Source organism: Tigriopus californicus, chromosome 11, assembly GCF_007210705.1.
Source record: "Tigriopus californicus strain San Diego chromosome 11, Tcal_SD_v2.1, whole genome shotgun sequence".
In the NCBI taxonomy this organism is placed as follows: domain Eukaryota; kingdom Metazoa; phylum Arthropoda; class Copepoda; order Harpacticoida; family Harpacticidae; genus Tigriopus; species Tigriopus californicus.
Window position 1 is genome coordinate 1,180,090 of NC_081450.1, and position 13,449 is coordinate 1,193,538.

At 40.9% G+C, this 13,449-nt stretch overlaps 2 protein-coding genes across 2 annotated transcripts in view; one reads left to right on the top strand and one right to left on the bottom strand.

Moving 5' to 3' along the window:
* Positions 1-5,337: 5,337 nt before the first annotated feature.
* LOC131889909 (phospholipid-transporting ATPase IH-like) lies at positions 5,338-13,200 on the top strand. Its single transcript, XM_059239133.1, has 2 exons — positions 5,338-6,828; positions 10,254-13,200. The coding sequence occupies exons 1-2, from the start codon at positions 6,275-6,277 to the stop codon at positions 13,144-13,146; spliced, it is 3,447 nt and encodes a 1,148-aa protein (XP_059095116.1). The 5' UTR covers positions 5,338-6,274; the 3' UTR covers positions 13,147-13,200.
* LOC131889913 (venom allergen 5-like) overlaps positions 13,187-13,449 on the bottom strand; it is a gene marked incomplete in the record, with an annotated part of 2,120 nt that continues 1,857 nt past the window's right edge. Inside the window, 1 exon segment of the mRNA XM_059239136.1 lies at positions 13,187-13,369.

Consider the following 13,449-nt stretch of genomic DNA (forward strand, 5'->3'; position numbering starts at 1 on the left):
CGCCAGAACCCTACAGTGTTTGGAACATATCATTCCGCTCTCGGCTGGATCTACCTAGAGGGCTTGTCAGCGAAACGACACTCTAAATCCCTCTAAATTGATGGCTCGTTGCAACTGAGTAATCCAGAGAAGTCAATCAGCCCGACACACTGCTGCCCATCTACCAAAATGAGTTCAAAGCAAAGTCTCAAGTGGCTTGGTTGGCGTGTTTTTCCCTGACAAGCCCTCTAGATCTACCCAAAGGTCCTGGATTGGGTCTAGCAACTCTGGTCGAACCATGGAAGAGCTTGTCCTTGATCTAGCCATAGCACTGAGCGGCCCCACACCTCCTTGCGCAGGGCGTTTCACTCTACACGCTTGACCCTGATTCCGTACTAGGTATATGATGCCTTCAACGAACGGCATTAGGCCTACCGTGTTAAGGAAGGGTGGGCCTACGTCCTGACGAAATATCAAGTTCCCCTACGACTCAAAAATTGCAACTTTTTGGTAATTTGGTTAATATGGATGAATACTTATTATCCTTGAGGAGTTTTTTCAGGTTGGCAAAAACTAGCCTATGCTTCACAGTTGCAAACAGCTACCGATGATACAATTCCAAAGAATTGTGTTTAAGCTCATTTGACATTGAATACGTTAAGACACTGCAGCCAATTTTGATAAGTTTGTCATTTTATTAATCAAAGCACTTAATTGAACACCAACCCTACTATAAAATCGTTTGACAAAGAATAACTAGTTTATTAACTTTCAGACGTCAATAGCAAATCAGGAAAACTCTGTCATAATATGAAAAACATGGGATGTGAGATAATCGGCGGGACTCTCAATTCATAAGGCATTTCAAGCAACCATTTGCGCTAATCTTGGTAAGTCCAAGGATTTTATTGCAAGGTTCGATATTCCATGCTGGTTTTGACGTGAAGAACTCTATTTCGTTGATGGGCGCACAAAAATCAATGATTGGTAGCTTTGGAAGTTTCGATTGACGCATACACTTGCACAATAATATATATGCTTCTTTCTTGAAATAGTTTTTGTGTTGACGACGGATCCCACCGTCAGAGTTTTTGATGATGCGGTGAGATTGTGTACGTGTGCGTATAGAGACGAGCTAGAATTCTATGAAGTATCACGAAAAGTTGATGCCCTACTCCGGAAAGGCCATTAATTAAAAGTCTGTCAACACTTCAAAATAATGGCCAAGCTTTTGCTTACCCAAAATCTGAGGAATTTGATGCTCCAGAATTGTTGATATATTAATTTGTCAACTCAAAGATTAGAAGCCGACATTAGCCAATAATGATCAAAGTGTTCCCGAAATAAATCTATGATTGAAAATACTCTTGGCACCTCTTTGATCAATTAAAGGTCATTTGGAATACTCAAGGTATTGTGTATATGTACACACATTGATCAGTGATGACTTAGACCTTGACCTTAATCTTTCAATGTTTTTTTGCATTGATAAGGTGCACTATCACTTCTGCATTGATTTGTCTCATCAAATTTGATACGATTTTTGACAGATTTAGCTGTCATTTTGGGTGAGGGTTTTGGGCTACGTGGCGTGGCTGGAGTATTGCAAACAGACTACAATACCATTAACGAAGTGATAAGCTCCCAAAATGGTATCTATTCCACCACAAGACTGAAGTATACGGAATAGCACAATTACTTGTCCACTAGATTAAAAATGTCCGTCCATTTCTGAAAAAACTAGTTTATCGTTCGTTGTTTCAGGGAGTTCAGTAATAAACCTTGGAATTTCGAAAACCGGAAGTTATCACAACATATCGGAGTCGCTGATTTGAGTCGCATCTTAGGCATGGGTTGAGCCAATGTCTTGGATATACTTGTTCTCTTAATATTTTGTACTACTCTCAAGCCAATGGACTGATAGAGCGGCTCCACTCAACCTTAAAAGCCGCCGCACTCATGGCCAAAATATCGAATTCAGACGTATTCATAATTTGGATAATGATCAGTGATAGCAATACGGTGTCAATGGTGCACCAGAAATAATACATTTTGATAACACAATTCTTTCCATAATTGAAAATATATTTAGTTCACAATGGGCCTTGGTCGTGTTGTTTGTCTTTGATCTTCCTCTAAAGGATGGGACATCAAAGTCCAAAATTAGGGCGCCAAATTTGATTTTCACCTTCGCTTCCCTCGCTTCACAAGTGTAATTGTGCACTACTTAATTCCTTCTCATATACTGGTATTGCCCACAAAGTACACAATATTGTAACCAATACAGTAAGAAACTTTAGTCTGATGTCTACGGGACCAACGAGATAAAATTTTGACAATTTATTGAATAGATCGACGTCTTTTTCGGAAGGCTAATAGGAAAATCTAGCGCTGCATAACGTAGGTAAGGCCAGAACTTTACAGCTAATCAAATTGAAGCAGACAATGAATAGGCTCTGTGCACCAATCTCCCCATCAATAACGCATTTCTGAAAGGAAACTCCTGGCTTTACAATATAAAGAATATTTGCTCTTTTCGTTTCAAATGTGTTCGATACGTGCGTATTCTGAGGTATCAGAATTTTGTCCAATTGACCTAAAATCATTTAGTTTGCCAAAGAGTTTTCTATTGCAACGCGAAATCACCTTGTAAGATATCTATGAAATAGTTCTAAAGCAGGGATATTTGGGATCCGGGTTACTTTTAGTTCATGAGTTCGGACAAACAACAGATTTGTTATTTCATTAGAATAGAATCAACAGCTGAAGGTATGATCAAAGTTGTCATCAAAGCTTAAACCATTTTAACATTTGTAAGTGTGACCGAATTTTGAGTAACATGTGTTCCATTTTCAATTAAGCCAATATTGAAAAGAGCGCTTGTGTCAGATCGGCCACTGGATTTAGCCCTTAAAATTCTCGGTGTTACGAGTATGTAGCGTTTATATTCAATCTCTCCTTTTCTCATCATTTCTAGTGGCGTACGTATCGTGGGCTATAAATCAGTTTTTATTCAATTAATGCTAAAGTAATTTATATGCATGATCCTGAAACAATGAGCTTAAGCCGTAAGCTAACATCAGATATTAAGCCTTTCATTACTGTAGAATGAAGCTGATTCAACATGGTGTTCATTCGAAAACTCTTTCATTGCCTTGATAGTTTAAGAAGCAATAGTGTGAAAAATATCAAAAGCCATGTTAGTCTGATCATTTTTTGTGGTTGGTGGCTTGATCGAGACCACCCTGGTTGAAATTTTCGTCTTGGTAATTCATCGCAAAACGACTAACTAATTCGTTCTTCAAAGGAAGGCCTTAATTTGTGGCGGTTGTTTTGTTTGTTTCTTGGTGTAATCATCTACCGCATTTACATCTGCACGCGAGTATGCTTATTTGTGTGAATCAAAGAATTTTAGATTGTGTTCTTTTATTCTCTAAATAGAAACCGTTCAATGGGAACCGAATCACTGCTATTGACATAACCTTGTGGCCCAAGGACTTGGCAAATGTCTTGTTCCAATTGAGTCAGGGAATATGAATGTTATGACCAATTTCAGTATTGAAGTAAACTCTAGTACCTAGTCTTGATATATCGATCTGCAAGGGGCATATTGCGAAAGTGAAAACCATGCTTAAATCCCTTCAGAATATTGGTGGTCGCGAATGCTTGTCCGGCTCCCAGCCAAATACCATCAACGACGGGAGCTAACAAAAGATCTGTTCAATCAGACCCACCCACTCTATTACTGCAATAAGGCTTCACCTTCCTTTGCTTTGAAAATTTGGTCAGATTCTCGGTCAAAAGGTGACTGATTCTTGCCCACATTTGTGATATCGATTAAGTAATCAAACAAGGCAACATAAGCATTGATCTTCTGATCATGGCAATCATGAAAACGATTATCTTGGAAGAAAATTAAAATTGACATTTTTCAAAATATTGGTCTAGTCATCGTTAATGTGATGTCACAATCTAGTCAAGTATTTTATTATTATTGACCACTTCATTTTTTTAAATCCAATTTTGTATATAATGTTTATGCGTACAGTTTTACACATTTACAATCTCGCATGACACTATTTTGAAAATCGTGCAGAACCATCTTTGACACCGTGGTTCACATTTCATGTGTGTCATATTGCTTCGAAGAAAAAGAATATAAACATAGAAAACGTTTTCCCAAATCGATTAACTTCATGCTAAAAGTTTAGCTGAAACTTTGCAAACCCGACAATCAGTAGGCACATATATCCTCGTGTCTCAGTTCTGGAATAGCACATACCTATTCAAATGATCTCATACTTTTCAAAGCTCTATATGCCTTGAAAATGAACTATTGAAAACAAATTCCTTCCTGTTCCCTACTGTTTCTCTATACTTCTTTCTCCATTTGTTCCAAACTTGTCACCTCGACTACCATGGAATTCCAATTAGATTTAGTAAACATTCAAAGACCTCGGTGCGGCTTGAGTTTAAAGCACTTGCAAGGGACACTACCAAACTTTTACAACTAAAACATTTGGATCGTATGGGGAACCTGTTGGGGAGATAGCTCTCTGGCATTTTAAAGCACAAAGTTGAGTGATCTTTATTGGAAGTCTTCAGATTTTCGCCAAATTGAGCACGTGTTAACACTAATCCTTTGTGTGTCTTCCATGCCATTTCAATCCAAGTCAAATAGTTGCAGAGTATTTCTTTCATAGTCGTTAGTTGCTGTACAAATATTGTCATTTGACATTTCTGAAATGGAGCATTATTCTATTCCTTTTGCACAGTAGTGTTTAGTAAACGTATGATGGTGTTTTGATGTCCTGATGAACGAAAACGACCTCAACATTAGCAACAATGGTAGTTATCCGACAGTTTTTGTTGCGTTAGAAGATCAGTAGACAATGAAAGGCAAAATTCACTTGTCTTGGTCGCTCGCAATCAGTGATATGCTCTTAGTCACCACCTATCAAAAATAGGGACAGCAATTGAAAATGAGCTGATAAGGCCTAATGAGTTGTCCATTTTCAAATGGGCTACTGCGGGTCCGAAAAGCTAATCAAGTCAGCAAATATCGACTGAATGAAGTGGGCTGCATTAAGAGCAGAACCGAGCGGCTCAAAATGTCTCAAAATGAGGCTCAATGACTGAATGAAGTCACATATACTGTACATCCATGCTTTTGGACTGATGTGACTACGAATACTCGTTTTGTCACTCACAAACTTGACAAGGTCAGCAAAAACAAACTCAAGTCGTCATCATCCTCATCATCTAAATTTTCGGATACTCATTTCCTTTGTTTCAACTTCCACGTTTGGCTTTTTAGCGCATGTTGATGGGAGAATGTTGATCGCCCGAGTTTGGTGGCTTTTCAGTAGTGAAACAGTGTCAAGTGATATCATGTGGATTCCTGGTTCAAATCGGCCAGAGGTTAGAGAAACACTTGTCTGATTAACGTTAGCACGTAACGGAAGAATTTATGCATCTGGATTGAGAACCAGTTCAATCCAAGTGTGCGAGGGAGAGGCTCGATTGTCTCAATAGTCCCAATTGGACTTTTCGATTGCAAATTTGATCCATGTATCATTTCAACCTTGAAACCCTACACCGCCAGGAGAACGAAGTCCTGAGCCTTTGAACTAATCGTCCGTCTTTTGTGTCCGTCCGAGGTCTCCTGAGTCGTCGTACTCGATGTTTGTATTGGAAAAGGCAGTCTCAGAAGAAGCATAGCAAGCACCGTATGTGGAGGAACACTCTTTACGAAGCCGTTGGTTAATCGGTGAAAGCCCCCACTTCAAAGGCAGAGGGAAAAAGGCCACACGGACGGACGAGGGCTTCGAGAATGATAACCGACAACCCACGCCCGAAACACAACTAATCAATACTCAAAACCCAGCTTCATATGAGACCGTATGCATTCACAATAATCTATTGTCGAGGGTCGAGTGAGTTGTAACAAGGACCCGTTGCTTCTGCTGCCATTGTTAGCTCTGTTAGCTCTGTTAGCTCTGTTAGCTCTGTTAGCTCTGTTGGCAGTGTTCCTGCTGCCACCGCTGCTGCTCTTGATGTTGCTACTGAGGCCATGAGGAGACTCGAAAGTGATTCACTCAGACTCCAAGTCGATCTCATCGGGTTGTGGCAGTCGATTTGTCTATGAATAGTGGCGATTGTTGTGGAGAGCCCGATAACCCGGGAAGTTATCTCACTCCGCGCTTATCTTCCAATATCAGCCTGATTTAGACATGATCAGGGCCTTACGCGACAGTCGCTCAGAGCACCTTGGAGCCCAAACAAGTGCAGCCTTATGAAACCACCTTATGGTCACAACCGGACGCAATCGAGCGTGTCCAGGATCTCCACGCTCACCACCGAGGTCAAGGAGAAGGTGTCCTGGTTCAATCTCCGACAACGGTTCTCGTGGCTCCCGCAATATGACTTCAAGTGGCCGCTGTGTTGTCCCACGTTTAAGCTCCCATCCTGGAGATTCACCTCCAAGCTCCAATGGCGATCCGATACCACCTTCATTCGCCGGCTCATTCCCCTGGGACCGGATTCGGAGACCAAGGAAGAGATCTCCATGGTCAAGACCGGGGGCTCCTCGAGCACGCTGCAAACCAAGTTCGGGCGCAATCGAACCCACACTTCCAAGTACACCATTCTGACCTTCATCCCGCTGAATCTGTTCGAGCAGTTCCGCAAGGGAGCCAACATCTATTTCCTGTGCACCATGTTTCTCATGCTGATCTTACCCGACTCGCCGATCTCGCCCACGAGTTGGGCCATGTCGCTGTTGTTTGTTGTCCTCGTGACCATGGTCAAACAAGGATATGAGGACTATCTGCGACACAAAAACGACAAGTAAGTCAATCGTGAGAGTGTTTTGTTTCACACCATCTATGCGAATGACGTCATTTGATTATTTGTTGTGGTGACTGCGGAGACATAGTCTTGGTCAAAACAAGGTCTGACAGACGCTTTATACAATAGCCTGCTTGTGAGCGTTTACAGTAGGCATACGTTAGCCGGGTTTGCTTTTCTTAAACTGGGTCCTCTAGTTAGTAGATTGTATGTTAGCTAATATTCTGCTTCACTTCAGCGCTCGATTTGCTCTTCTATCCCTCATACGTTCCTGTGCATATTTAACGCTTGTAACAATCATACGGATGTCGTGCGAAAATTGAATTAAGACCGAGGCATTGGCAATTGAAACATTGATGCCTTCCTATCTCTATGATAATAACACCTCTAAAAACAACAAAACAAGTCGAGTGAAGCGCAGCGCAGCGTAGCGCAGCATAATTAGACTTGAAATCTTTAGTTTTGTAAGCCAACCTTTTGCTAAAACCGCTTTCACAAAATAAACCCTAGACAAAAACAATGAAGAAAAAGGACTCTCTTCTAAATCATGGTCCCGAATGAGTTACCCTTTTAGCAACGCTTTTTTTCGGGTTACCACTCCAAAGGAATGAATTGCCCTTTTTGTATTGATCAATATTTTATATAAATAGTTATAAGCAAATCATATTGTCCGATCAGGTTCACAGTTGAACGAAGATCGTCGAATATGCAAAAAACTTCGAATTGTTAAGTAACATACACAATATCCCAAAGTTGCTCGTAATGGGGACAAAAGAATAAAGAAACTTGACCGAACTCGGGTCTGAAATCTAGCTTAAGGAACTCAGGCAAGGCAATCAAATTTATAAAAGAACAAAGTCATAAAATTTTGATTTTCAGGCTGCATAAACTTTTTATTTTTCAATTTTTAAGGCATAAAAGCTTAAAAAGCCCCGTGGTCCGCCAGTGTGACTGGCATTTAATGCATCAATCCAAGTTTCTTGTTTTATTAAAGCATTTTAAAGGACGCTTAGAGCTACTCCATCGAAAGTAGACCGGGTGGAAGTCTGTTCCAAGCCTATGTATAAAATACCCTCAATGATCATCTCTTCTATAATTCTTATTAATATTGGATGGGATCAAATTATTCCTCCAAAAGAGTAATAAAAGAAGAAGGGGCTTAATCATGATTCCACAGGACATATTTTAGTTGCATTCCGTACTTTAGACGACCTCCTTGGTTAAGACGTCAAATGTGCAGTGACTTCATTTGGTTAATCGAGCGAGAAGAAAAGTTTCCCCCCATTCATTTACGTGCACTGTGTCTTTGCCGATGACATTCAAATTAGTTGTTCTCGAACTGAATGATATTTTAAACAGTTCTGACTGTAGTGGCTATCCAAGATGTTATGGCTTTATGATTATTTGGTTCCTCAAATCTAAAGGAAAATGCGCGACGCTTCTTATGTTGTCAAACGGCAAATGTTGGCAAAATTGATTAATTTGCACAAGTTTGAGAAGGATTATCGATCCTCAGAAAATGAATGAACCCAAACTTAGGTCATAACTTGAAGACTCGTGAAGGAAACATGCCACCAAAAAAAGACCAAGATGGTTATTAAACCTTAGAATACACGAATTCAATGGCCCACTGTTACAATGACGAAAAATTTTTGAATAAAGCTCATATTGTAACACTAAAAAGTGAATTTTCTTTAGACACACTCATTTACATGTCCAATTATGTTGATTTCTTAAATCTATACTGTAACAATAGGAGAGCACTCATATTTCCCAGGCTAAGCTTAAATGCAAAACAGAACCGTGCAACATTGAAAACGTATTTTGAAAGTGAATGTGTTTGAAAAAATACTAACTTTCCAATATCTTGAAAGGCTTTGTTTGCTACAAGAAACCAATATGCAACAAACGACCTAGTTTTCCTTAGGTTAACTTTCAAAATCTAAGAAAAACCACCTGACCAACAGAAGGCAAAACATTTTCGGTTTAACCTAAAGATTAAGGAATATGACTGAAAAAAAGTCGTAAACTCTGATTCAAAATTCTGAGAAACTGTATTGCTCATTCTCGTAGCCCAAAACATGCGTGTCATTTTCCTAAGTTAATTGAAATCTATTACGCTATTCTATAGCATATTCAGTTATTTCAACTCTTTTTACGGCATCCCAACTCTTAAGTTCTGAATTTCCGATCAATTTTGCTAATGGAATATTGGTGTTAGTCTATTTTCACTCATCGTCGATGCCTGATAAGTTCATATTTCTAATTTACGTAATATCCAGAAATACTTTTCTTTTATCTCTCACCAGACTACAATGAAATCAAATGTTTACCTTGCTAGTTTCCATAGAGGTCCTTTGGTCCACCTGAGGTTATTAAATAAATACTGTAATTTCGCTTGACGTCACGTTTGAGTGTTGTTGGATATTCACAAAAACAAGTGTATCTAAAATGTGTCACATTTATCACGAACTTCTAGAAATATGGACTGTGAACCAGTTTCCCGTCAAATCGGCTTGCTCTTGGTCAGAGCAACTCTGAGCCACTTTTCGTATGAAAGTAATAAAATAAGAAACGTAGATCTTTTCAATTAAAAGTAGGTAATTTTTATATCATTTACTTGTAAATTGCATCGTTTTAAGATTATGTTGTCAAAAGTTTATGTAGCTGACCAAGAGCAGGCCGAAAATTTGAATTTTATGTATTGCTTACTACATAACTTTGATCATGTCTCCTGAGTTTCAAAGCAAAGGTTTGGGTTCAAATTTGGCCAAGTTTATCTTATATTCAGCAAGATCTTGTTATTGCATAAAGTGCTTATTTGGAATAAGATGAACGGTTTAGTAGATCAGAGAATTTTGCCCCCGTTCGTAGTCCACATGTCTAGAAGTCCGAGCATTTATACATGATGACCCTAAAGGATAAATATAGCCTTTGCTTGAAACCAGCCCCCATTATATTGATGCACTTTAGTAAAACTATTCACTTTATATCAAGTTCTTAGAAACTTTAATGGGCTGTCTGCGTTGGTTTCATGCTTATCGTAAATATCTTTTAACCGTTCAAGCAGCTTCATCCGAAAATAGCTTGGGTTATTTATCCACATAGGGTAGAGTATTCACACTTTATTAGATATTTTCCTATAAACAGAATTAAATTATTTTTGTTTGGTTTGGTTTGAAAGGCCTACACCAGTAGGAATGCAATAATTGTTTTATTTAAAAAGGTGGAGGACGTGTTACCAAACCGTATGTTACCTCTAGGATAGTAGAGCATTTGTCTTCCTGGTTTCATAAACCTATTTCGCTTAGTCTCTTTATACCATATTTGTTAACAAAGTATCCTTCATATCTAATACACGACTCTGACTATATGTGTACATCATGATCTTTGTATATAATGATCATGTATGTGTTTTATTCTAGAGCTGTCAATGAACAAACGGTGGAGGTGATTCGTGAAGGCATTGTCGCTTCAATCCAATGCCAGTATATTGAGGTGGGTGACATTGTCCGAATCCGGGAGAATCAATACGTGCCTTGTGACATGGTGGTGCTCTCCACCGATCTGGATCAAAGCCAGTGCTATTTCATGACCGCCAATATGGATGGGGAAACTAGTTTGAAGACTAGATACGCTGCCGAACTGACGAAACAGCTGCGCGATATCCAGCAAATCTCCGAGTTTCGAGGCTTTGTCGAATGCGAAAATCCCAACCCCAAGCTAGATAACTTTCTGGGTCGATTGGCCAAATTTGACGGGATCAGCTCCTCTTTCAATGCCAAAACGGATAGCTTTGGTGAGGAGGCGTGTTCTCTTTCCAACGAAAACCTGCTGTGGGCGGGCACAGAGCTGAGGAACACCAAATGTGTCTTTGGCGTTTGTGTCTACGGAGGTACGGAAACGAAAATGTCCTTGAACTCAAAGATTACGCGGATCAAGTTCTCTTCAATTGAACGATACCTTAACCGATATCTTGCCTTCTATTTGGCTGTGCTACTCTTCGAGATGACGATATCCTCGGCCATATCCATGGCATTCGGTGTGGAATATATCAATGATCGGGAGACTTCCCAAATCCAAACTCGAATGCTGAACGGCAGCGAGATTGAAGAATTGGTTCCCAAATCCTGGGTGGACTACCATTGGTACATCGGAATCATGGAGGACGAAAACTTTGCCAATGGCTTTGGAATGTTCCTTATCTGGTTAGTTCTCTACAACTACATCATTCCCATATCCATGTATGTGACCATGGAGATGCAGAAGTTCATCTGTAGTATGTTTTTCTCCTGGGATCTGAAGCTCTACGACCACAATCGCGGTATTCCCGCGGTTTGCAACACTTCCGATATCAACGAAGAGCTGGGTTTAGTCAACCATTTGTTCACGGATAAAACCGGGACACTCACCCGCAATGAGATGGTATTTCAAAAATACAGCCGAGATGGGCGGATCTTTAACAAAGCCAAGTTTAAAAACGAGGAATGGTCCCCCTTGCTTATGGTCCTGACACTCTGTCATTCTGTTCAAGTTGTGAATGGCGATTTGGTCGCTTCAAGTCCGGACGAGAAGGCTTTACTGGAGATGTGTGAAGAAGCAGGCTTTATATTCCGCGGCGGAACCTTGTCCGGGAATTGCACCGTGGACGTGAATCACGAACGGAAGCGATTTGACCGCCTTCTTGAGCTCGAATTTGATTCGATTCGGAAATGCATGACTGTGATAGTCAAGGACGCTCAGGGACAAATCCATGTCCTGACCAAAGGTGCAGAAATAGCAATCCTTCCAATATGCAAAAGCGGCCCCCTGGAAGAGACGGAGCGGATTGTGTATACTTTTGCCGGGGATGGGCTCCGGACCTTGCTCTTTGCTCATAAAATAATTTCCCAAGAGGAATATCTGCAATTCAGTGCTAAACTCGAGTATGCCAAACAATCGATGGTGAATCGCGCCAAGTTTGTCAGAGAATCTTACAAAGACATGGAAATCGACATGCATCTGGTTGGTGCCACGGGTATTGAAGACCGACTCCAGGATGGCGTGGTAGACACCATCAAGGCTCTACGGAAGGCAGGAATTTGTCCTTGGATGTTGACCGGGGACAAAAAAGAGACTGCCATGAATCTGGGCTACGCCTCAGGCCTTTTGACCTCACCCTCAAAGATCATCGACCTTTGCGATGTGGCTGAGAAGGACATTGGGATGCTGGTGAGCCAGGCCCATGACGAGTTAAAGACCGGGACATGTAGTCCCAACTCCAGCTTGATCGTGGATGGCAAATCCATTCTCAATATCATGAAAGATGAAAATGCCCGGGAGCAATTTTGCGACGTCTGTTTGCAACGCCCCACAGTGATTGCTTGCCGTTTGTCTCCTATTCAAAAGAGTCAGCTAGTGCGGATGATGAAAGAGGCCGATAACCGAATCTTAACCGCTGCCATTGGGGATGGTGGCAACGATATCTCCATGATCCAAGAGGCCCACGTGGGTCTTGGGATCATCGGTTTGGAGGGCAATGGCGCATCCAAGGCGGCAGATTTTGCCTTTACCCAATTCCGAGGCTTGAGGAGGGCGCTATTGGTTCATGGCCAATGGTACTACCGCAGACTGGCCATCCTCGTTCAGTATTCATTCTACAAGAACGTCACTTGTTTTACCACACAACTTTTTTTTGCCATCCTCTCCAACTTCTCGGGGCAATCCCTGTTTGAGAGCTTGTTCCTTTTTCTTTTCAACACACTCTACACCTACTTCCCCATTGCTCTTTATGGCATCACTGAGCAAGACTACCCAGATGAGGTTTTGCTCGACCAACCTGAGCTCTACAAGAACAATGAGCATAATAAGCTCATGCGCCCTCATGAATTGTCCAAATGGTTTTTTCTCGGTCTGTGGCATTCCGTGGTCGTTTTTGGCCTTCCATACTTTACCTGGGACACCTTCGCCGACAATGGGGCCGACATCAATTCGTTCGGTGCCATCGTGGCTTGGAACGCCATTTTAATTGTCAGTTTAAAACTCCTAGTCGAGGCTCGGCATTGGAACATCTTGGTGGTGGGGTCGACCATTTTGTCTGTCCTGGCTTATCCCGCCTTGACCTTATTGTATGACCAGTTTCTGATCAACGCCTTATTTTGGAACAACTCGGATCAGTTCCGAACAATCCATGCTGTGATGGTTCAGCCCATGTTCTGGCTGGAATCTCTACTAATTCCGGTGATTGCCCTTGTGCCTGACTTATCGTTACATTTTGGTAAAACGATAGATCTATCATGGTTTAGAAAGCGCAAGACGTATCCATATCTAGAGCAGTAGTTTCATAATTAAAATAATAAAGACAAAGTAACTCTTGTGGTTATGATTCATGAATATGAGGCTATATTTCATTGGAACTTGCTCGAAAATGTCCGAATTCGGATGATAACATGGGAATGGTGAGGATAAACAAACATTCAGCCCAATGTAAACATAACATATATATCGCAATAAATCACCAGCAAGAGATAAAAAGTTCAGGGACAGCTGGAGCCTATTTTGGCTAACAAATGCGAAAGATCAGGGGTGGATGACGGATATTCTAAAGCAAGTTCAATCATACAACAATATTTTTAGGCACAA

Coding starts and splice junctions, on each gene's coding strand:
- LOC131889909 (XM_059239133.1), top strand. CDS start 6,275: ATGAAACCACCTTATGGTCACAACCGGACGCAATCGAGCGTGTCCAGG. Junction 6,829..10,253: donor CTGCGACACAAAAACGACAA/GTAAGTCAATCG, acceptor GTTTTATTCTAG/AGCTGTCAATGAACAAACGG.